At 42.8% G+C, this 21,348-nt stretch overlaps 2 protein-coding genes across 3 annotated transcripts in view; one reads left to right on the top strand and one right to left on the bottom strand.

The window, feature by feature from the left end:
- Positions 1–21,348, bottom strand: part of Taf9 (TATA-box binding protein associated factor 9) — a 720,252-nt gene that overhangs the window by 230,882 nt on the left and 468,022 nt on the right. The gene's annotated exons all lie outside the window — the stretch shown is intronic.
- Positions 1–21,348, top strand: part of LOC127212339 (baculoviral IAP repeat-containing protein 1b-like) — a 179,828-nt gene that overhangs the window by 1,599 nt on the left and 156,881 nt on the right. Inside the window, exons 3-9 of one of the 2 annotated variants that reach the window (XM_051172430.1) lie at positions 2,315–2,396; positions 3,389–3,440; positions 7,759–7,878; positions 9,176–9,275; positions 15,841–15,922; positions 17,016–17,073; positions 17,542–19,653. The exons of the other annotated variant lie outside the window; for it this stretch is intronic. Of the exons in view, the coding sequence (XP_051028387.1) occupies positions 2,315–2,396; positions 3,389–3,440; positions 7,759–7,878; positions 9,176–9,275; positions 15,841–15,922; positions 17,016–17,073; positions 17,542–19,653 (2,606 nt within the window). The remainder of the gene's footprint in view (positions 1–2,314; positions 2,397–3,388; positions 3,441–7,758; positions 7,879–9,175; positions 9,276–15,840; positions 15,923–17,015; positions 17,074–17,541; positions 19,654–21,348) is intronic. 2 annotated transcript variants of the gene reach the window in all.

Below are 21,348 nucleotides of genomic sequence, written 5' to 3'. Positions count from 1 at the left end.
CTGGTCCTCTGGGAGAACAGCCTGTGGTCTTAACTCCCAAGCCATCTCCCCAGCTCCCACTGTCAGGTTTTAAAAAGCAAAATAAATCTAGAGAAAAAGAGCTGCATTGTTGGAGCTTCCCTTTGAGTTTTATATTGTTCCCTTACCTAAATTAGGATAACTCTAGAATTTTTCAAGCAAGCAAGATTTTGTCAAATTGTGAAAAGTTTGAATCACTTGAATTTAAACAAATCTCTCCACTTTAGTTAATATCTCATATAGATTTTGTATATGCGATACATGTAGTATGTGTTTGTATGTATAGTATATGTGTGTGGACATGTGTGGACTTAGGAAGCTACACGTTGACCTAGCAGAGTTTTTTCACCTATCATTCTCCACCTTATCTTTTTTCTACTTTAAACCATTGTTTTTTTTGACACAGTAGCACAACTGTTGCCTACCTAACACCTCCTTCTCCATAACTCAGGAATCTGTCCCTTAGAACAAGGTATTGGTGAAAACATTAAAGGGCAGGCCACTTCTACAGTCCAGCCCTACCCCTAGACCCTGCAGAACAGGTATTGCTGGGAACCTGTTGATGGGGGTGAAGGGTAGTCAGTACTATGCTTGGCTAGCTAGAGGCATCCTTAAGATCAGATTCGTCCACAAATCCCAGGCCCCGAGTTTGCTATTTTTCATGTTTTTTTGATGCTAGGAAAGAAATCCAGGGGCTTGAAGCTGTAAAGTGTGCATGGGGGTGGGGTGGGGGGTGGCAGGGCAGGGGGAAGAGTTGAGGGAATGGAAAAACTTGATTGATATACATCATATAAGGCATCACACTGCATGGTTGAACAGAGCAAGCCTGAGACAATCCTTACCTGGCTCCTCATGGCACAGGCAGGGCATAGCACTCCTGAGATGACCCCAGACACCCAGAGGCCCCAGGTGCCACTATGATGAGCAAATAACTGGTAAAAAGATGGAAGAGAAAGAGAGGAAGAATGGTGTGTGTACAAGAAAGGGAGGCAGAACTAGAAACTCAAGGGTAGCTGGGAACAGCCTGATGTGAGTATCTGGTGATGCTACCTGAGGCCTTGGTAAGGTCCTGTCCTATGGTGCTGCCAGGGACCTTGTCTGGGTTTGTGGCCCTGAGCAGTCTGTTTGTGGCAGGTCTGTTACTGCCAGAGGCCACCCAGGTGTCCCTGGTCTGGGCTGCCATCTGAGGCTATGTTGATGTCTGAGGGCTGTATAGAGATAGTTTCATCCCTCATTGACTGCAGCACTCTGGAGAGCCAGTCCTAGTCTGGGCATTGTAGGGGAGCTGAGGCCATGAGATCCTCTTAATTGCTACAGCACTTGGGAGAGAGGTCCCACACCTCACCCAGGAAACACATTAGAGTTGGCTCTATTTGGTGTGGTTGGGGTGTGATCTTGGGAGAGCTGACTCCATGCCTCGTTGGCTATGTGGCAGTGTGTGGTCTAGGAAACGATGTTCCCCTCCCCTTTACCCCTTGGTGCTTGTGGCAGGCTGGAGAGCTAACTCCATCCCTAGCCTGGGAAGTATGGGAGAGTTGTCCCTGCCCCTCACTGGCTATAGCACAATTGGCCCTGATGGAATGAGAGCAGGAGAGCTGGCCCTGCCCTTTGCTGATTGCTGCATTGGATGACCTAGCCAGGGCAGTGCTGGAGAGCTTACCCTGGTGGCGTAGGTGCTGGAAAGCTTGTGGGATGACCTACACAGCTACCACCTAGGCCCAGATCCAGGGCTTTGAGTTAGCCCACCCTAGCATCTGCTCCATCTATGATCTACTGGAGCTTGTGAAGGGGCGGGTCCTGCAGATCCAAAGCTGAAAGATCTCATGTCACAGGACCACAACAGGATATCAGAGAGGTCCCAATGAGGATCCAGTACTGAGAGTGTAGCAGAAGCCAGAGGCCTCAAAATAGACCAATGACTCATTGAAACGAACATTTGCAAGTAAAGATGTTTGGACAAAAGGGTATACTGTGTGACACACTATGACACACTACAGATCTCACAATGAGATTGTTTTTGTTGTTGCTTTTGTTTTTTATTTTCTTTTGGGAGGAAGATTGCAAGGGTGGAAGGGAGATACAAAGGGAAGAGGAGGTAAGTGGGATTTGGTACATATATGAAATTCACAAAGAATCAATAAAAAGTTAATAAAATACATCATAGAAAAGAAAAAATTTAAAAATAAAAATGCTCAAAAATCATCAACACATTAAAAAAAAAACAAAATTCATACTGTGATACAGGACATGTCTATCACAGTTCTGGTGGAGTGTTCAATTATGTTTTTAATTATAGATGTCAATTTCTTCAAAGTAAGAAATCCCCGGAGGAAATTGCCCAGTATATTCAAAGCTACGAGGGATTTGCTCATGTAACGGTAATTTACAACAGCCAACTTTTTAAAAATCTTTTTATTACCTGATATCTAAGTCACAGGGGTGAGGTGGTTTTTGTTTTATTTTCATGGCTTCTGTGCCTTTCTTCCTTTCTTCTTTCATCCCTCTGCCTCTTACCTATAGAGTTGGGGTGGGCATCTAATTGCTAAAGTACAATCACTTACAGTATGTTTTTCAAGGGCTGGCCCTGCCTGACTTTTGCTGAGAACATGGTCTGAAATTTTCCCTAAACAATATATTGTTCAATTGGAAATTTTCTCGGCAGTTTGCTTCTTCTCTGTGGTCGTGTGTCTGTTTTGTCATACTGTGTCATGTTGCCCCCCGCAACCCCCCACCACTTCCAGACAGGTTGTCTCTGTGTAACAGTCTTGGCTGTTCTGGAACTCACTATGTGAACCAAACTGGTCTCAAACTCACAGAGCTCAGCCTGCCTCTGTTCCCCAAGTGCTGGGATTAAAGGCCTGCCCACCATGCTCTGCAAACCATTGTACCAGTTTTTGTTTGTTTGTTTGTTTTTGTTTTTTGAAACAAGATTTCTCTCTGTATAGCCCTGGCTGTCCCCGGGGAACTCTCTCTGTAGACCAGGCTGCCTTGGAACTCACAAGATATCCACCTGTCTCTGTCTCCCAAGTACTGGCATTATAGACATGAGCCACTACTCCCAGGCCCTCTCTGAGCCTTAATTCTGAATTAATTAGAATGCATATGTGGTATGCAACCTAGTTCTTTTTGAGTGTTTTATAAGAGTGTTTTGGGTGTTGTGTAAGAGTGACCCTGTGGTTTTCACTTGGCTACCCCAACACTCTGTTGTTTTGCACTGAAAAAAAAAAATTCCAAAATAATAGAAATGTAACCCAAATTAAACATCTGTTCCTTCAATAATTCTGCTGTGTTAATAGAATTTCATCTTCAGTTGTAGCTCACAGATAGATGTATATTTTACAAGTCAGTCACCTGAATTTCTTTTCCTCAGGGAGAACATTTTGTGAATTCCTGGGTCAGAAGAGAATTACCTATGACATCAGGTAAAACCTCAGGCACGTTTCAAACACTGTGCTTGCTTCTTTCTTCATTTGCAAGCAATTCCCCCTGCTCTCCCAACCCCCAACTAAATCATTATGGTCAAATTAAAGCAAGCAATGAATGAAAGCAAGATTTTAAAAAATTCATGTACATGGGCTGACTCCCCCTTAAGGTGTGGTTCAAGAGGTCAGCACTGGATGGGAGAAAGACAAGGGTTTTATAGCTGGGGAGCGGAGGGGGAGGGGACTTACAAATGTGGGGTTTGGAGAGTGAAATAGATGGAGTTACAGGAACAGAACAAAAGCATAACAAGTTGACGTAATGACTTCCTGAAATAAAGACTTGGTTGCAAGGTGGTTACAAGGTAGCCATAACAACAGGTACCCATAACAGCCTTTGAAACAAAGGTAGGCTTTGAAACACACAGTTGCCATTTCCTGAAATAGGCAGTAAAGAACCATTTGTAGTTAAGGTTACCGGTGGGGCATAGCCCAATCCTTGAGAAACAGATTTAGTCATAAACAGGAATGAGTCTATTTGTCCTTTATTGAAGGTACTTTCAATCCTATAATGGATGCAGGCTGGTTCATCATTCTCTGCCACTTGTAAAGCTGAATTATGAAGCAGTGCCCCAGAATTCCAGAAATATTGTGGAGATGTTTTATTTGTTTGTTTGTTTAAGACAGGTTTTATTATGTAGCCCTGGTTGTCCTGGAGCTTACTCAGTAGACCAGGCTGGCCTCTGCTTCCTGAGTGCTGGGCTTTAAAGGCATGGGCTACCACTGCCTGGCGAAATTTCTGTTTTTCTCATTATGTTAAAGGTATTCAATTTGGAGTCAAGGGGCTCTAGGTATTTGTTTACTGTGAGTGTTACAGTGGGTGCAGGTGCCATCATGTGACTGTGGAGATCAGAGGACTAATTCTGGGAAGTTGGTATTCTGGAATCTCCTGTGTAGATTGCAGAGATGGAACTCAGATTTTCAGGCTTGGTGACATGAGTCTTTACCTCTGGGACACTTGTCTTGGGCTCACAACATTTTTAGTATTTATCGTTGATGCAAAAACCACAGCTCTCCTCTCAATGGGAATAAGAGATAGTTTCTTCTGAAGCCATTGTGAGTGCCCATGGCCTGGGCACACAGATTGAGTTTACCCCATATTCCATGTTCCAACATGGAAGCAGTTTCACTGGGTCTTTATAGTTTCATAGAACAGACAAAATCACAAGTCAAAGCAATTTTCAGGTACACTGGTGGTTACACCTGAAAGGTGGGCACAACGAGATGGAGGAAGCTATTTTGTAGGCCCAAGATGCTAGGTGATGACATTCTTAGCCCTTGAGGTGGTGGAGGCTAGTGTTCTGATAAGTTAATAGCTTCTAAGAGGTTTTTATTTATTTTCACAAAGTGTTAATTCAGATTGAGAGTGGAGCAAGAAGTAACTGTTCCAGAAGGCTAGACCTAGCCCAAGATAACGTAATTAGCCTCTGAACGTATGAAATTTCAGTCTCTCCACAGTACTGAAATTGCAATTGGCCCATTAATCTCTGCCGACACAGACTCCTTCCAGGGTTTGTTGTTGTTGTTGCTTCTTTGTTTATTCATAGCCAGACACACTTCAGGCATTTTCATTCACACTATGAGCCTAGATAAGTAAGGTTGTCACTCCTTAACTGATACTTCCTATAAAACACCTATAATTTCTGGATAATCTGTGTTGACAGCAGTGTTTCAGTGACTCATGTTTTCCATACTGGCCCCAAACCCAACACTGACCTTGAACCTCTGACCTTCTGCTTCCACCTCCTCACTGCTAGGATCTCACATGTGCACCGCCATGCTCAGTTCAGGAGGTGCTCAGGATGATACCCCAGGCTCTGCATGCTAGCCACTTGCTGCACTAACTGAGCTACTTCCTAAGGCCCTGACAGCATTCTTCAGTGGCTCAGTACACTGTTAAGAAGTTAAGGACTATTCTCATTAAAACAAAGTGACAGGTCTGGGGAACATTATTCAGAGATGGGGCACTCACCTAACATGGGCAAGGTCCTTAGGCTCTCTTCCCAGCACCTCAGTACAAAAATGTTGCAGTTAACAATTTAGCTCAGTGGTAGAACACTTGACTGCAGGTGTGGAAGCCCAAGTTCAACCTTCAGCATGGGGCATGGGATATAGCAAACATGAGACCAGGCGATGACAACAATGGTGTAGCAAGAATTCTAAAGTCAACTGAATATGACACCCCAAACCTATAACCCCATCACTTGAGAGATAGACACAGGAATTCAAGGGCAGCCTAGAATGTGGTACTGAGTTAGAGGTCAGCCTGAACTATATGAGAATCTGTCTGAAAAACAAAGAGAAAATGTAAAATGAACCCTCAGGTTACTGTCAGGTGGCTCATGGCTATAATCCCATTGCTCAGAAGTCTGAGTCAGAAAAATTGCACCTTCAAGGCCAACCTGGGATGCATAGCAAGATGCAGAATCTAAAAATAAGCCAACCCAAAACTTCCTTTTGGTTTGAACCACTATCTTCCAATATTTTTATAAAAATGACAAACAGAAAGAAGACAAAGAAGTGCCCACTATGGGTTCTCTAGTTCTATCAGAAAGTATGTGCTTGGTTTTTGGCCACATATACTCTAGCAGAAAGGCAGGCTTGTAGAATTTACGAAGAGAACAGGTACAGCCACGGAAGCGTCTACAGTGTTACCCAGCATGTTCTTGGCACTGCTGTAAATAAGCGAGTTAAGGGCAAGTTTCCTGCCAAGAGGATCTACAGGCATACTGAGCATATTAACAACTGTAAGTTCAGGTTGGGGATATTTGTTGGAACTAAAAGTTTTTTGTAAGCCCATTCTAGCTCCTAAATATGACACAGAGATCTGTTACATTTATAATAAATGCCAAGTACCATAACTGGGCAGATATTGATCTATTCTAAGCCATTTATGCTAGCCTGGCCCACTTCCCAGCCATGTGCCACATGCTACTTGCTGTTTACTCTCACCTCGGCTGCTCATGGCGACTCTTCATTGCCCCTCACTCATCATGGCCCAGTGACCTTGTTCTCCTGTCCTCATGGCTATATCCCCTGAAACCTTTTTCTTCTTCCCGGCCCTCTCTACCTGAGATGGCCAGATTAGGAATGGAAGTCCGACCTACTGTCTCCTCTGTCCAGTTATAGGCTCTTCATCTTCTTTATTAACAAAGCAGAAATTGGAGAGTAATTTTTATACAACATTAAGACAGGCGATTCCTTAATAGCAATGACAATACCAGAATTTGTTAGCATTTAGCTCACTGCCTGTTCAGCAATTCATAATTGAATATACACAGACACCTTAATACAATGTGAATGAAGGTCATCTCTGTAGATATTGTTATCTATAAAGTGTTTGTTTATATACATGTATGTGTACCCATGCAGATACATGTATCTGCACAATATGAACACACACACAGAACCCTAAGTCCTGCAGTAGCTTCCTGAAATAGGTGAAGGAAAATAATCAGATAAAGAAAGAAGGCAAAGAAAAACAGTAGTGCCAACCTGCTCTGCCCAGAGAAGGACACTGTGTGAGCACCAAGGAAAACACAGGTGGCAGGGGCATACTTCCTATGAGATCACACCTCAATAGAAGTTAAAAAGTAAGATAAAAGCTCTCTAAACTGCAAAAATGGTTTCTCTTAATTAGATCAAGGTGTGATGCACTCTCTCTTCAAAGAAATATGTAAAGTAGCAGAAAGGACAACAAAATCCTAGTCCAGGATTAAGTGTGAACACAGGCAAGCCTTCACCATGAGAGGCTTGTCAGACCAAGACAAGGGCATTTTAATCTTGAAGTCCTCACAGCATGGAGAAGACATGGACCAGTGTCCAGAGGCCAGGATGAGGTGGGCAGTGTCATGGAGACCCCTCAGCAAGGTCATCTCTGACCCAAGCCATCTAAGAGACTGTGTTAAGGGAGCCTCAGGGGAAAGGACCTTTCTCAAATCTTGACACTGACTCTGGAAGCAGGAGTCTCCTCTGGATTTTGTCATATCCTGATTCTAGATGATCAAGGATAGTCTAAGTTGCATTTTAACACATTGATCACAATGGAAATGAAGGGAATGGATGGACTACCCCGGTCCCAGCACTCTGCTCCAGCTGTTCTAGCCCGGTCGCTCTTGAGTGTTTTGCCCCTCCCTGCCTTCCTCACCACCCTCAGTCACTTTGACACAGGCGCAGATCATCAGGTCCTTCCACCACACTCACAGCTAACTTGAACTTGGCGACCACAGCCTGCTGCTCTCACCTACATCTTTTCCCCAAGCTTACTGCAATGACAGCGTGTTTGCCAATGAAGAACTGAGGATGGACACTTTTAAGGACTGGCCCCGCGAATCACCTGTGGCTGTTGAGGCTCTGGTCAGAGCAGGCCTTTCCTACACAGGTGAGTCAGTATTTTGTGTTGACCAGATGTTTTAGTCCAGTCTTGCATTTATCTCCATTCAATAACCTCCACTCCATTGTTCCTCATAGATCCTTTCGCTGCACTCACTTTAAGACCTTCAGTTTTCCACAGCTCCCTTGATGCTCATCTTCTGAACTGAAAACAGGAGGCCTAGGCTGACAGCAAGCACAGTAGTCAAGCCCTCATACCCAGTAAACCATCTTCCCCAGCCCTCTAATATTTCTTTAACCAGAACTTAACATGGACAGAACTGTCTTTAAGAGTTGCCAGCTGAGTGCAGTGGCTCATGCCTGTAATTGCTGCACTCTGCAAGGCAGACACAGAGGGTGTCTTTGTGAGTTCGAGGGCAGCCTGGTTTACAAAGTGAGTCCAGGATAGCCAAGGCTACACAGAGAAACCCTGTCTCGAACCTCCCTCTGCCTCCCCCACCCCAAAGGGTTGCTGAGACATCTGCTATTTTCTCAGGAAGCAATGTTCTCAATTAAAGAGTTAATGTTCCTGGAACTGGGGAGATCCTCAAGGCTGACCTCCTCTCCTTTCTGCTTACTCTCTTCCTTTTCAAATCCCCATTCTAGACAACCTACAAGCTCCAGGCCCTAGTCTCTTTGGCCAGACACACAGTAAGGCTGTTCTCTACTTGAACTATACAGTGCCTTCATGGTCCAAGAGTGGAAGATGTTGGATCTTTCCTTTCCAGTTTGATCTCTTGGCTAAGGCAAATTCCAATACTTTGCACAGAATACAGTCTCGTTCGTGAGCAGCGTGCTCCTATTTCCAGCGGCGTATACCTGGCAATAATATGAAAAGAGACAAGTAATTTGTCATGCTCTCACTAACATAGAAGCTCTTGTATTTGTTCCTGTGTTTTGCACACGACCTTCAAATGTATTCTGTCTGATTTACTCAGTCAGCAATTCCTTGTTGGTTGCCTCTGTCTGTGAATGTCCAGTATGTCATTAGTGTCCAGAACAAACAGAAGTCTCTGCTCTCATGGAGTTCCCACTCCAGATTCTGGTGGCAAATCTTTCAGGATGATGGGTTTGGGAGAGGTTTCTTCAAAGCACAGAGTGCACAGAACACTCAGTGACTATTGCTGACCACCCCACCGAAGGACCAAGAGTCCTGTGTGAACTGTTGTCTCCTGTGTGTGTCTTCTGTGGACTGCCACACCATCCAACTGGAGATGCAAGCAGGATTTCACCAGTGAAATCTGGAGTCGTCTTCTTGTGAGTTGACATGTCTGTGCTGTTGAACTGACCCTGTTTCCTTTTTCTAGGGAAAGAGGACATTGTCTGGTGTTTTTCCTGTGGAGGATGTATGTCAAAGTGGGAGGAAGGTGACGACCCATTAGCAGATCACACCAAGTTTTTTCCCAAGTGAGCTGAAAGAATTGTCTTGACTTTGAACTTCCTGCATCAGTCATTCCTTCACTGTGCATGTTTTTCCTATGGGCAGTGTCTGCTCACTCCTCTGGCTCCCACTGTGATGGACACACCCTTCCGTCCTCACCGCTTTCTTCCATGATACTCTCCCTGTCTAGATTTTTCTTGTAGTTAGATCTTAGTTTTGGTTGGGTCAGTAGACACACTTTAAAATACAGGGTCAGTCTAGCTAGTCCAGACTCTCTATGTCGCTAAAGAGCTTAAGCTGCATTTGAAATCATCATTTTCCTGCTCTAGTCAACAAATCTAGAGTTGTTTACTGTTATGCTAGCAATCTCAAGCCTTTCTGATTCCTTTAATGGTAAGCTCCTCTTCCTCCTCCTCCTCTTCCTCCTCCTCTTCTTCTTTTCTTCTTCTTCTTCTAGAATTTCTTAGTGTTTTCTGTTGTTTAAAACTTAAAAAGAAAAACATTCCTTTTGTTTGGTTTTCTTTTTCTAGTGCTAGGGAATGAATCTATGGGCTGGGTATGGTAGGCAAGCTTTTCCTGTTGAGTGATATTCTCTTCCTCCTTTCTGTGATTTTTTTCCCCAACTAATTTTAATTAATTTTCTACCACTAAAGTCCTATAAATGTCCAATTGCAAGAAAAATACTTTTGTTTTTATTAAGTAACTGGTAAATATTTTTCATAAATAAATACTAATATGTGTAGAATGAACAGTGAGTATTTTTGGTTGGGCACAGTGATAGACACCTGTAATCCTAGATCTTGGGAGGCTAAGCCAAGAGGATTATGAGTTTTTTAAAGTACGAAATGTTTCCTTTAATTTTGTATTTATCTCATGTGGATAGTGTTTTGGCTGCAGGATTGTGATAAATGCATTTAATAAGATTGAGTTTTAAATGAATATGTTTTTAAAATACAGCAGTTCTAAGTAAGAAAGCAAAGCACAGTTGGAGACATGATTTGGCCTGGCTTTCTTTGAGGGCTTGAGAGGCTGCTTCTGAATTGTAATGTTTGAGTCCTGTTTGTTTCTACAGCTGTGTCTTAAATGCATCCATGTATTCCTAAAACCATACAATGTTATTTTGTCTTTAGAAGAATCTAAATCTTGTTTGTCTACCTTTAAATTAATTTAAAGTTATAAACAAGTATCTGATCTTGAGAAAGAATGATGACAAAATGGCAAATTTTTTAAAATGCTCTTTAAATTTTCCTTCTTATTTATGTATGTGTGGAGGAGGGCAGGCCATCGTAGCAGCACTGTAGCTATCAGAGGACAAGTTATCAGAGTGGGTTTGCTCCTTCCACATTGCAGGTCCCAGGGACTAAACTTCAAGCTTGGCATCCAGCACTTTTACCTGCTGAGCCATTTAGCAAGTGGCAAACTTTTTGAAAAATGTTTCTGTAGCATATCTGAATCACTTTTAATGATGGGTTCCATTATGACTTTTCTTATCCATGCACACAGTGTAGTTCAGTGATGTTCCACTCTATAATCCTCTCTTATGCCAATCTCCCTCCCTTCCTCTCACAATCTTGTGTCTAGAAGTGTTGGACCCTGGCCCAAAATGTTGGACCCTGGGAGTCCAATTCGGTAAGGGGGTCGCTGTGAGAAACCACTCAAGTCACACCAGCTGAGCGGTATAGGTAAAATTTATTACTGACACACCAGAAGTCCCAATTGTTGATGTGTCAGGGTCTCTCAGCACTTGGGAGGCAAAGGACCCTGAGCAGCTGTTACAGACTGCTTATAAAGGCTAAAACCCGCAAGCCAGGGGGAGGAGCTGACCTTTAAACTGATTGGTTGGGCTGCTGTATCTAAGGTATGTGAGCAGGATGATTGACGGGGGGGGGGGGGGGGGGGGTGTCAGAGAGCAGAGAGCAGGCCCTGGGGGGCTTTTCACAGGAGGTGTTTTTCCTAAGGCTGCAGGTGATGGTTTCTTGGAACTAGGGCAGGGGTCAGCTTGGCCTTGTTTTTCAGGCCTTTCAGAAGCAGCCAGGGCTATCAGCTTAGATACATGAGACTATATAATCTTGAGGTTAGATGATACTTGGCAGCAGTGGTCACTTTTTCTTTCTTTCTTGTAATTTGGATGAGTAGCGAGTAACACAGAGGTGTCTTAGTTCTTAAAGTTGAGAACCCAGGGGCTTCTTAATTCTTAGGATGATAAATTTAGGTGGAAGCCAATCTTATTTAAAACTTGTTCTAGAATCTATCAACTTCTGTTTACATGGCTTTCTAGTCTTCTACCTTGTATTTTTTCTTTTTCTGACTAGCGTACATTTCAGGGAGTGGTAATAATAAAAGACCCATGGCTTGAACACTAAAGTCAAGAAATCATGACTCATGTCAAGAAGTCAAGACTCATACCCAATCTGAGTTGAGCCTTCTCCTTTATATCCAGAGATAAACATCATCTAGATTGTCAACTTGGCTCATACCCAGAGTTATCTGGGAAGAGAGACCCTTAGCTGAAAAATTGTCCAGGTCAGATTGGCCTGTGGTCATGCCTGTGGAGGCATTTTCTAGATTGCCAATTGATGTGCAAGGGGTAGATCCAACCTTGCCCTTGGAGGGAAGGACTCTGCCACCAAGCTACATCTTCATCCCTGAAGTTTTGAGACAGGCTTTCTTTGCCTTGAATACATGACCCTTCTGCCCTAGCTTCCTGAGTGCTAACGTCACAAGCTGCATAACTCTGCCTGGCTTACTTGATCTTTTTTTTCTTTTTCCTGGTTTTGGGCAGCAGCAGGGGATTGATGTTTGAAACAGGATCTCATTCATCCCAGGCTGGCCTCGAACTCAGTGTACAGGAGGATTGCCAGACATTCCCCATTCTCCTGCCTGCATCCCCAAGACCTGGATCTCAGATGTTGTTTACTGGGCTCAGCTTTCCAGTGGTTTTTGTTTGTTTGTTGTCTTATTTTTGAAGTGTCCTAGAAACTATTTAGACAGGACACAGCAAAATGAAAAAATGATGACTTGCAATATCAAAAGTATATCAGCCAAATATGTCATGACACTTTGAAAATAACCTATAGGACAGCCCTGTGCTTTCCATTGTTAATGGGAGGCTGGAAGAATTTAAATCTAGACACCAAGGAGAGAAGAATCCGAGAAACTCATAACTGATCAAAGCAAAGGAAATAAGTGCCTGTGGTGTGTTCATCCCTAAATGGGGCATAAACATCATACTCCTCCACCAAAATTGAAGAAACATCAAGGAAGAGGGGTTAGAAAGACTGTAAAAACCAGAGCATGAGAAGGACAGCTGGGAACTAGTATCTTCTGGACATGACTGGGTCCTTGTACCCATGATCTCACAGTGACTGTAGCTGCTTACGCAAGACCTGCACAAGATCAATCCAGTCACAGCCCTTCCCCTAGTTGAGTAGCTAGTGGCAGTTGATGGCTGCTGGTGGAAAGATAGTCAGTTTTCTTTTGGGAGGTGGCCTTTGGTAAGTTGTCCATGCTCCAGTGGATGTCCTGAAGTCTGTGCACTAATTGAATACAGTGGATTAAAAAGAAGACATGAAGTTGTGAGGGAGCTGGATGGGTAGATTCTGGGTGGAGTACATATAATGTATATTGTATATATGCATAGATTTCTCAGAGAATAAGAAAAAGTTTTTTTTTTTCTGAAAACATTCTAGATGGTGTCTTAGAAAACTCTATTACTCTTATCAATACTTAGAAGAAATACTCAGAGAATTATGACTGGAAAGTTAGAAAACATATGACTGTGGAGTTCTCAGCCATATGTGAGACATCGTATCATCTTGCCTTCCCCTTAAGAATCAGGAAACAGGCCGGGTGTGGTGGCACATGCCTTTAATCCCAGCAGTTGGGAGGCAGAGGCAGGCAGATTTCTGAGTTCGAGGCCAACCTTGTCTACAAAGCAAGTCCAGGACAGCCAAGGGTACACAGAGAAACCGTGTCTTGAAAAACAAAACAAAACAAAACTACAACAACAACAAAGAATCAGGAAACAGATTCATGGTGGTGGCTGCTACTGCAGCAGGCAGCTGGGAACAGTGGTGAATGGCAGAGGATACTGAAGAGGCAGGCAGTGGAGACTCCAGGGGTGGATCAGCATAGCAAAGCAACATGCTGGATGCTGACATCCTGCATCCTCCTTCTTCCAGTGCCAGACACCTCTGTCGCTGTTACCCATCAGAATTGGACAGCTTCCTGGACAACACTGCAGAAAGCTTCTGATCTCAATTAGTCCAGCAATTCAATCTCCCATTAAGCCTGGAATCTCTCAACATTTAGAAACTGGACCACAAATGCAATCCCTGGCTTGCTTAATTATTTTCCCCAATATTTTTGGAAGGGGGCCTTCTAAGGTATTATTTGCTCCAGTTCAGCCTGAAGAAACCTTAAGAGAACGACATCCCATTCCCTCTAAGAGTGATTGGATAGGTTTGTGTTTGCTCTCTTGGTCTACAAATGCTTATTTTCTTTGGGAGTTGATTATAAGTTATTATCGATCTTATACAGAGAGAAAACTAGGATGAACTCAGGGACGTCTCTTTTCCTTTATCTTTCATCCGTAGGTAAGGAGATAGGAGCTGAAAAGAAAGAAAAGGGAATATAGACATATAGAAGGAGAATAGAACAAAAGGTAGATCATTGAACCTACTCTTTAACTCAAGGCCTTAATTGTTACTCATAATGAAGGTTATTTCTAATTCATTGGTATAAAATTTGGTATATTGATGCAAAGCATGGACATGTCAAATATTAGCCAGATTTTGGCACAAGAATATATATCCTAAGTCTAACAGATAGATATGAATCTATAATATATGAGGTAAAATAGTTAAATAAGGTCTTCAAAGGCCTCAGAGAGCCACAGAATGACATTTAAAGATGTTTTTTATTACTCTAAAGTTTCTTTGGCAACAAGACAAGTTAACTCCTGACAACACCCTGCCGATCTCAAAGAAGATGATGAACATCAAAGAGCCTCCTTATAGAGCTGGCTTCAAATGTGGCCAACCAGCCATTAGGCAAAATGTCCTCATTTCTGCTACAAACAGAATTCTGCCTAAAAATGGGCAGATTAGATGTAGGCAGAGTTAACAGCTGAACTCTACCAAGACAGGGTAAGCAAGTCCTCAATAGTTTCTGCCTCTAGACTAAGTCTGGCAGAGATATTGGGCTAGAAGTCCGAAGATGAGGCTCTAACTTTATAGAGAGTGTTGGGTGACTGTTCAGGCCGTAAATTGTCTCAATTTTTTTCATTTTGGAAGGTGCTAACCTGTACTACCCATTCACTCAGGCATTTCAGTTTTATTCCTTCTCAAGTCTCTGAGGGGGTGGGGGTTGAAGACCAGATGGTTTAGTTTCACAATCAAGGTTAGTTAGTTAGGGGTTAAGATCTTTTTAGACCAAGATAAAGGAATTAAGTCAATAGAGATGAGATATGATAGATATTGAATTTCATTCACTAATTTAGGCCCAACAAGATAGGAAAGATGTTTACTTCAAGTTTGATAAATTACAAATAGTCAAATCACTATGAATGCAATATTTATATCTCATGATTGTCACATAGTTCTCCCTGCTGTATGTAGTTTGCTTTATGCATGTGAATAAAATAAATGTATATGAAAAAAAGAATCAGGAAACATTATTGAAGAGGAGACAAAAAAAATTTAAAGAACCAGAGGTTGAGGAGGACACTGTTGGAAAACGGTGTCTTCTGAACTGGATAGATTGCTTGAATTCATGAACTCACAGGGGCTGTAGTCATCTGTACAAGGCGTTCACAAGATCAAGACAGTCAAAGTCTTGGGATGGAGGCATAGTGCCTGGTTCTTCTATGATTGATTTGTTTAGCTCCACTTTGTTTCTCAGACTTCCTTGTTTTGATTGACATCTAGTTATATAGTTTAATTTAATCTATATTATATTATATTAATAGTTGCTCCATTATGCAAATGTTTTTCCAAAGCATTTGGTTCATAGCTGTTCTTGTTTTTCTACAAGAAAAATCCATAAAGGTATATTTTACTCTTTGATTTATTTTTACTGTGTGTGGTGCTGATGTCCTCCTGTTTGGTTTACAAAGCCAGAGGACATCAGACACTCTCTTCTGTCACTGTCTACCTTGTTCTCTTGAGATAGGGTCTCTCACTAAACCTTTAGGCACGCCCCCAACAATCCCCTATGATCCTGTCTCCACCCTGCACAGGATGGGCTATTGTTTGTGAGTCTTTGAGTTCATTGTAGCTGTTTGCATGGAGTGGCATGAACTGTGCTTCATCCCACCATGTTCTCACCATTACTTTACAAATCACATGTAGTGGATTGTTGAAAGCCACAATAGGGATGTCTCATATGACATAACACTGACAGAATCACTGCAGACATTAACTTTCTAATTCTTGGCTTTCCCTCTCTCTCTCTCTCTCTCTCTCTCTCTCTCTCTCTCTCTCTCTCTCTCTCTCTCTCTCTTTCTCCCCCCACCCCATGTATGTGTTAAAAACCTAATACAAGCACTTCACTGCACTGAATAATTTTATGACTTTTATCTTCTCGGCATAGCTGTGTATTTCTTCAGAACCTGAAGTCTTCTGCACAAGAGATTCCAGCCCTTCAGAGCCCTGATGTACTTCTGGAAGCCATGGTAATGAGCCCCGCCCCCTCTCTGACTCAGTAGCCTATGATTGTGTGGTTGAACACTGTCTTGAACAGCAATTGTCTTTGTAAACATAGAATTAAATAAATTCCACAAATATTCTCTATTGCAACTCTCATATGATAGCTGTGAATGGGGCTTCACAATGAATACTGAGCCCTTTTCCCGTAAGAAGCCTACCCCTCAGATTCTTTTGGACTTAGATTTGATTAACATGCAGATTAATCATATCTCATGTGTCATCTTCTCTGAAGGGTGCAAGTCTTGACTTTCTACTATAATTTCTGAGCCATTAAAGGCACGTGTCATTTTGTCATTTTCCTTGCTTGGGTTTTTGCTTGAGGCAGATTCTCAGTTGTAGCCCAGGCTGATCTGCCTCAGCCTTAAACGTGCTATGATTACAATTGTGTGCAGCTATACCCAGCTGATGTGGCTTTTTGCATTGTTTCTTGTAGCAAACCCAAGGCCTCTTGCATGCTAGGCAAGCACTGTAGGGCTGACAAACAGCCCAGCCATGGACCTGCTTTGTTAACAAAACCAAATACAAAGCTGTAAAACCAGCATCTGGGCTGACTGTCAATTCAGTGGCCATACAAACTGCTGCACGCTGAGTTAGTTTGTCAGTTCTAGGACTGCCTTCGCACAAAGCAAAAACAAAGCTGGGAATCCCTATTCATTCTCTAATCTGAGGAAAGAAGCTGTGAGTTCAAGGTCTGCCTAGATTATAGTATAAAACATTATCTCAAATGTCAAAAACAAAGCAAAGCAACTACAAACAAAAGGGAAATAAATGAAGGAAAAGGGGTTGAAAACCAAAAAAAAAAAAAAAAAAAAAAAAAAAAAAAAAAAAAAAAGAGAGAGAGAGAGAAAAATAAAAAAAAGCAGTTCTGGGTTCACAGGATATTTATATATTTGTATTATATTTGTGAATTTAAAAATAACATTACAAGGGCTAGAGATGTCCCTCAATTGGTGGAATGTGTGCCTCTAAGAGAGAACTATTTTTAAAAGAGTTCGGTCTTCAGTAATAATATAATGCCCCAGTATGATGCAAATTTAATACAAGATCTATCTTTCGAAGGAAACCACAAGTGAGAGCAATCACGAGGATGCAGTGGCAGTTCATCCTACCATGGCTGGTAAGAACTTGACAGCAACATGGGGCTGTGTGTATTTGTACACAGGGGTTTAAAAGGAAAGTGTATTTATAACTGTCCAAGGAGCTTGTAGAGGAGCGCACTGAGATGAAGGGAACTGTGGGTGAGAGAGAGTCTGCATTCCTGTGGCATCTTGAGAGAGAATGCAGGGCTATGACAGCAGTGCTTGTGTCAGATCCAAACCAGCCAGCATTAAAGGCATCATGCAGCAAACTGGCTTCCTGAGATCTTCACTGGACAGTTAGGGTGCCAGGTATCTAAGTCCCTGTCAAATGAGGGGCCTTAGGCATATTACCCCACATTCTGATACTATGGAAAGATCGTAGAGGATCTCAAGGTATGGGGGTGTAATCGGAAGTGGAGGAGAGTCCTAATCCACCCCTAGTAGACTAGCATTGTGATCAGAGAGATGTGAAGGTTCACTTCCCTGTGCCTCTCTCCCCTCCATAGACTTGGCTCAGAGCGAAGCCCCGTGGTTTCAAGAGGCAAAGAGTCTGAGTGAGCAGCTGAGAGGCGCCTACACCAAGGCCACTTTCCGCCACATGGATTTGCCAGAGGTGTGCTGCAGCCTCGGCACTGACCACTTGCTTGGCTGCGATGTGTCCATCGTTTCAAAGCACATCAGCAGGCCAGTGCAGGAGGCCCTGACGATGCCCGAGGTCTTCAGCAATCTCAGCTCTGTCATGTGTGTGGAGGGGGAAGCTGGCACTGGAAAGACAACCTTCCTGAAGAAAATAGCTTTCCTCTGGGCATCAGGATGCTGTCCCCTGTTGAACAGGTTCCAGCTGGTCCTCTACCTGTCCCTTAGTTCCACCAGACCAGACCAGGGGCTGGCCGACATCATCTGTGCCCAACTCCTAGAGGCAGGAGGATGTATTAGTGAGGCGAGCCTAAGCAGCAGCATCCAGCACTTCAAACACCAGGTGCTCTTCCTGCTGGATGACTACAGTGGGGCGGACTCACTCCCCCAAGCCCTGGAAACACTGATTACAAGAAACTACTTGTCACGAACCTGCTTATTGATCGCTGTCCACACAAACAGGGCCAGGGACATCCGCCCGTACCTAGATAGGATTCTAGAGATCACAGACTTTCCCTTCTATAACACTGTTTCTGTGTTACGGAAGTTCTTCTCACATGATATAACACGTCTGCAAAAATTTATGGTGTACTTTGGAAAGAATAACCATTTACAAGGAATTCAGAAAACCCCCCTGTTTGTGGCAGCAGTCTGTAGTGACTGGCTTCAAAATCCTACTGACCAGTCCTTTCATAATGTGGCAATTTTCAAGGCCTACATGAAATGTCTGTCCTTAAAGTACAAAGCTGCAGCTGAGGCTCTCAAGGCCACTGTGACCTCATGTGGGCAGCTGGCCTTGACAGGGCTTTTTTCTTCCTGCTTTGAGTTCAACAGTGATGACCTCACAGAAGCAGGAGTTGATGAAGATGGAGAGTTGACCACCTGCTTGATGAGCAAATTCACCGCCCAGAGACTGAGACCAATCTATCGGTTTCTAAGTCCTCTGTTCCAGGAATTTCTTGCTGCCATAAGGCTGAGTGAACTCCTGGGTTCAGATAGGCAGGAAGACCAAGTTCTGGGACTTCACTATTTGAGACAAATTAACTCATCCTGGAAGGCATTGACCACCTACAACAACTTTTTGAAGTATGTCTCCAGCCACCCTTCACCAAAGACAGGGCCACAAATTGTATCTCATTTGCTTTGGCTGGTGGATGAGAAAGAGTCACTGGAGAATATGTCTGAAAATGAGGATTGTGTACAGCACCATCCAGAAACTTCTAGGATAATGCAGTCAGTTAAAGAATTGTGGCATCTATCTCCTGAAGTTTTCTATTCATATGCTTCAAAAAAGTTATTGAGTATGGCTCTAAAATTTGCTTACCAAAGCAACACAGTTGATGCATGTTCTCCATTTATTTTGCAATTCCTTCGAGGGAGAACACTGGATCTGAAATTATTGAATTTACAGTACTTCTGGGATCACCCGGAAAGCCTGTTATTATTAAAGAGTATTCAGGTCTCCATAAATGGAAATAAAATGCCACTTAGTATAAATTACTCAGTCGTGGAAAAATGTATGGGAACATTAGAGCCACCAACTATAGATCAGGACTATGCTTCTGCCTTTGAACATTTGAAAGAATGGATAGGAAATTTTTCTGAAAAGGAAGAGAACATAAAGAGTTTTAAGAATATCCAACTCAGGCCTCCACCCAACATCAGTGCTGGCTACTGGAAACTGTCACCCAAGCCATACAAGATCCCTAGGCTGGAAGTTGGAGTGGCCAACATGGGCCCAGCAGACCAAGCCCTGCTCCAGGTCCTGATGGAAGTCTTCTCAGCCTCACAGAATATTGAGCTCTGCCTATCCAACAGCAGTGGCTTTCTTGACAGCATCCGCCCGGCTCTGGAGCTGAATAAGACCTCTGTCACCAAGTGCTCCATGCGCAGCCTAGAGCTCAGCAGAGCAGAGCAGGAGCTGCTTGTCACCCTGCCTGGCCTGAAGTCACTCGAGGTCTCATGGGTAAACCAGTTACCAGGTAACACCAAGTGTCTATTTACACAACCATTCTGGTTGGCACTGTGTTTTCTCATTCTTAGTTTTAGATGAATGAAACTTCTTAGGTGCAAGGCCGTGAATATGCCTGGAAAGGATACACTGTTTGTGCAGTGTATAAATCACTGAAAGGCCCCGAATCCTAGAATGGGTTTCAGACAACACTAGGAGAACATTACCACCAGCATTCCATCTGTCAAGGTCCCTATAAGGGCACTTGGATAGCTTGTTATTGGTAAATGGTGCTCTGTGCGTCAGCTGATGCTGGAGAACCAGCTGCACTCTGGCTGCCCAGAGGGGGGAGGGTTTGGCTTCTCCAAGAAGACATTTAATATGGGTAAATATTATTTATGTCTTCTTCTAAATGTTGTTTTACAGTTTTCATGATAGACATTATAATAATTGCATTAAAATTATTTCATTATTAGTGTGTATGCGTGTTTGTGTGCGCGCACGCGCGCGTGTGTGCTTGTTCCTGTGCATCTATGTCTAGTTGCCTGTGGAGGAGAGAAGAGAGAGTGTCAGGTCCTTTGGAGCCATTGATACAGGGTGTTGTGATCTGCCTAATATGGATTCTGGGAACCTAACTGGGGTCCTTTGAGAAAAAGCAGGGGATCATGGCTGCTGAACCATCTTGCTAGCCCTAGACTTTACTATCTTTCATCTAATTCAATTCTAAGTTTTTATCCCATTACAAATAGTTGGTGTTCATATTGTTGGTCCTTAGGAGCTGAGCTTTGATTTAGCGGCTAAATGCTCAAGTATGCTCTGCTCTGTCTGTATCATTCTTTTTCTTTTTAAAATTTATTTATCTTTTGGACAATAATTATATAATATCCTTCTTTCTTTTCTTCTCTCCAAGCCTTTCCATATATCCCTCCTTTCCTGTTCAAATTCATGGCATCTTTTAAAAATTAATTGTTGATATATGTATTCCTAATATACTTGTAATATATATGTATATACGCTACTTGTGTATGTATTTCTAAATACTTAAATACCTGCTCAGTCTGTATGATTCAAGCCTGACCATTTGGTTTTGGATAACCAGTTTGTGTACTCTCCCGGGCGAAGACTATTTTCCCCCATTACCTGCATCCTCTAGTTTCCTGTAGTATTTTATGTAGGATTGAGACCTCATGAGCTTTCGATCTTTCTTTTCAGTTTCTTTCTTTCCTCCCTTCCTGTCTTCTTTCTTTCTCTGTTTATTTTGTTTGTTTGCTTGCTTTTTGTTCTACTTACATTCATTTTATTCTATTTTTGAAAATGTCATACATGAGTACTATATTTATATAATTTCTACCCCATGCTCTCTTCCCTCCAACCCTTGCCATTGCTCCTCAACTCTGTCTCAACTTTGTCTTTGTATGTATGTTTATAAACACAAGCAATTGAGTCTCTTTAGTGTTCCTTATATGTGTATGTGTTCAGGGCTGACCACTTGGGGTTGATAACCTATTGGGGGTTGTCCCTGGAGAATCCCGAGTCTCCATCTCTCAACATTCATTAATTACATGCAGCTCTTTATCTAGGGGTAGAACCTTTTGAAATATTCCCTATCCATGTTGTTTGCTAACTGGTGTCGTCATTGTATAGGCCTTGCTTAGGCGACCATATTGTTGAGATTTTACGGGTGCAGCTTTCTGGTCATATGTATAGAATTCACTCTCTCAGAGCA

The sequence above is a fragment of the Acomys russatus genome, chromosome 30 (assembly GCF_903995435.1).
Source record: "Acomys russatus chromosome 30, mAcoRus1.1, whole genome shotgun sequence".
NCBI classification, from domain to species: Eukaryota; Metazoa; Chordata; class Mammalia; order Rodentia; family Muridae; genus Acomys; species Acomys russatus.
The sequence above is the reverse complement of the archived record's forward strand: the minus strand, read 5'-3'. Positions and strand labels throughout refer to the sequence as shown.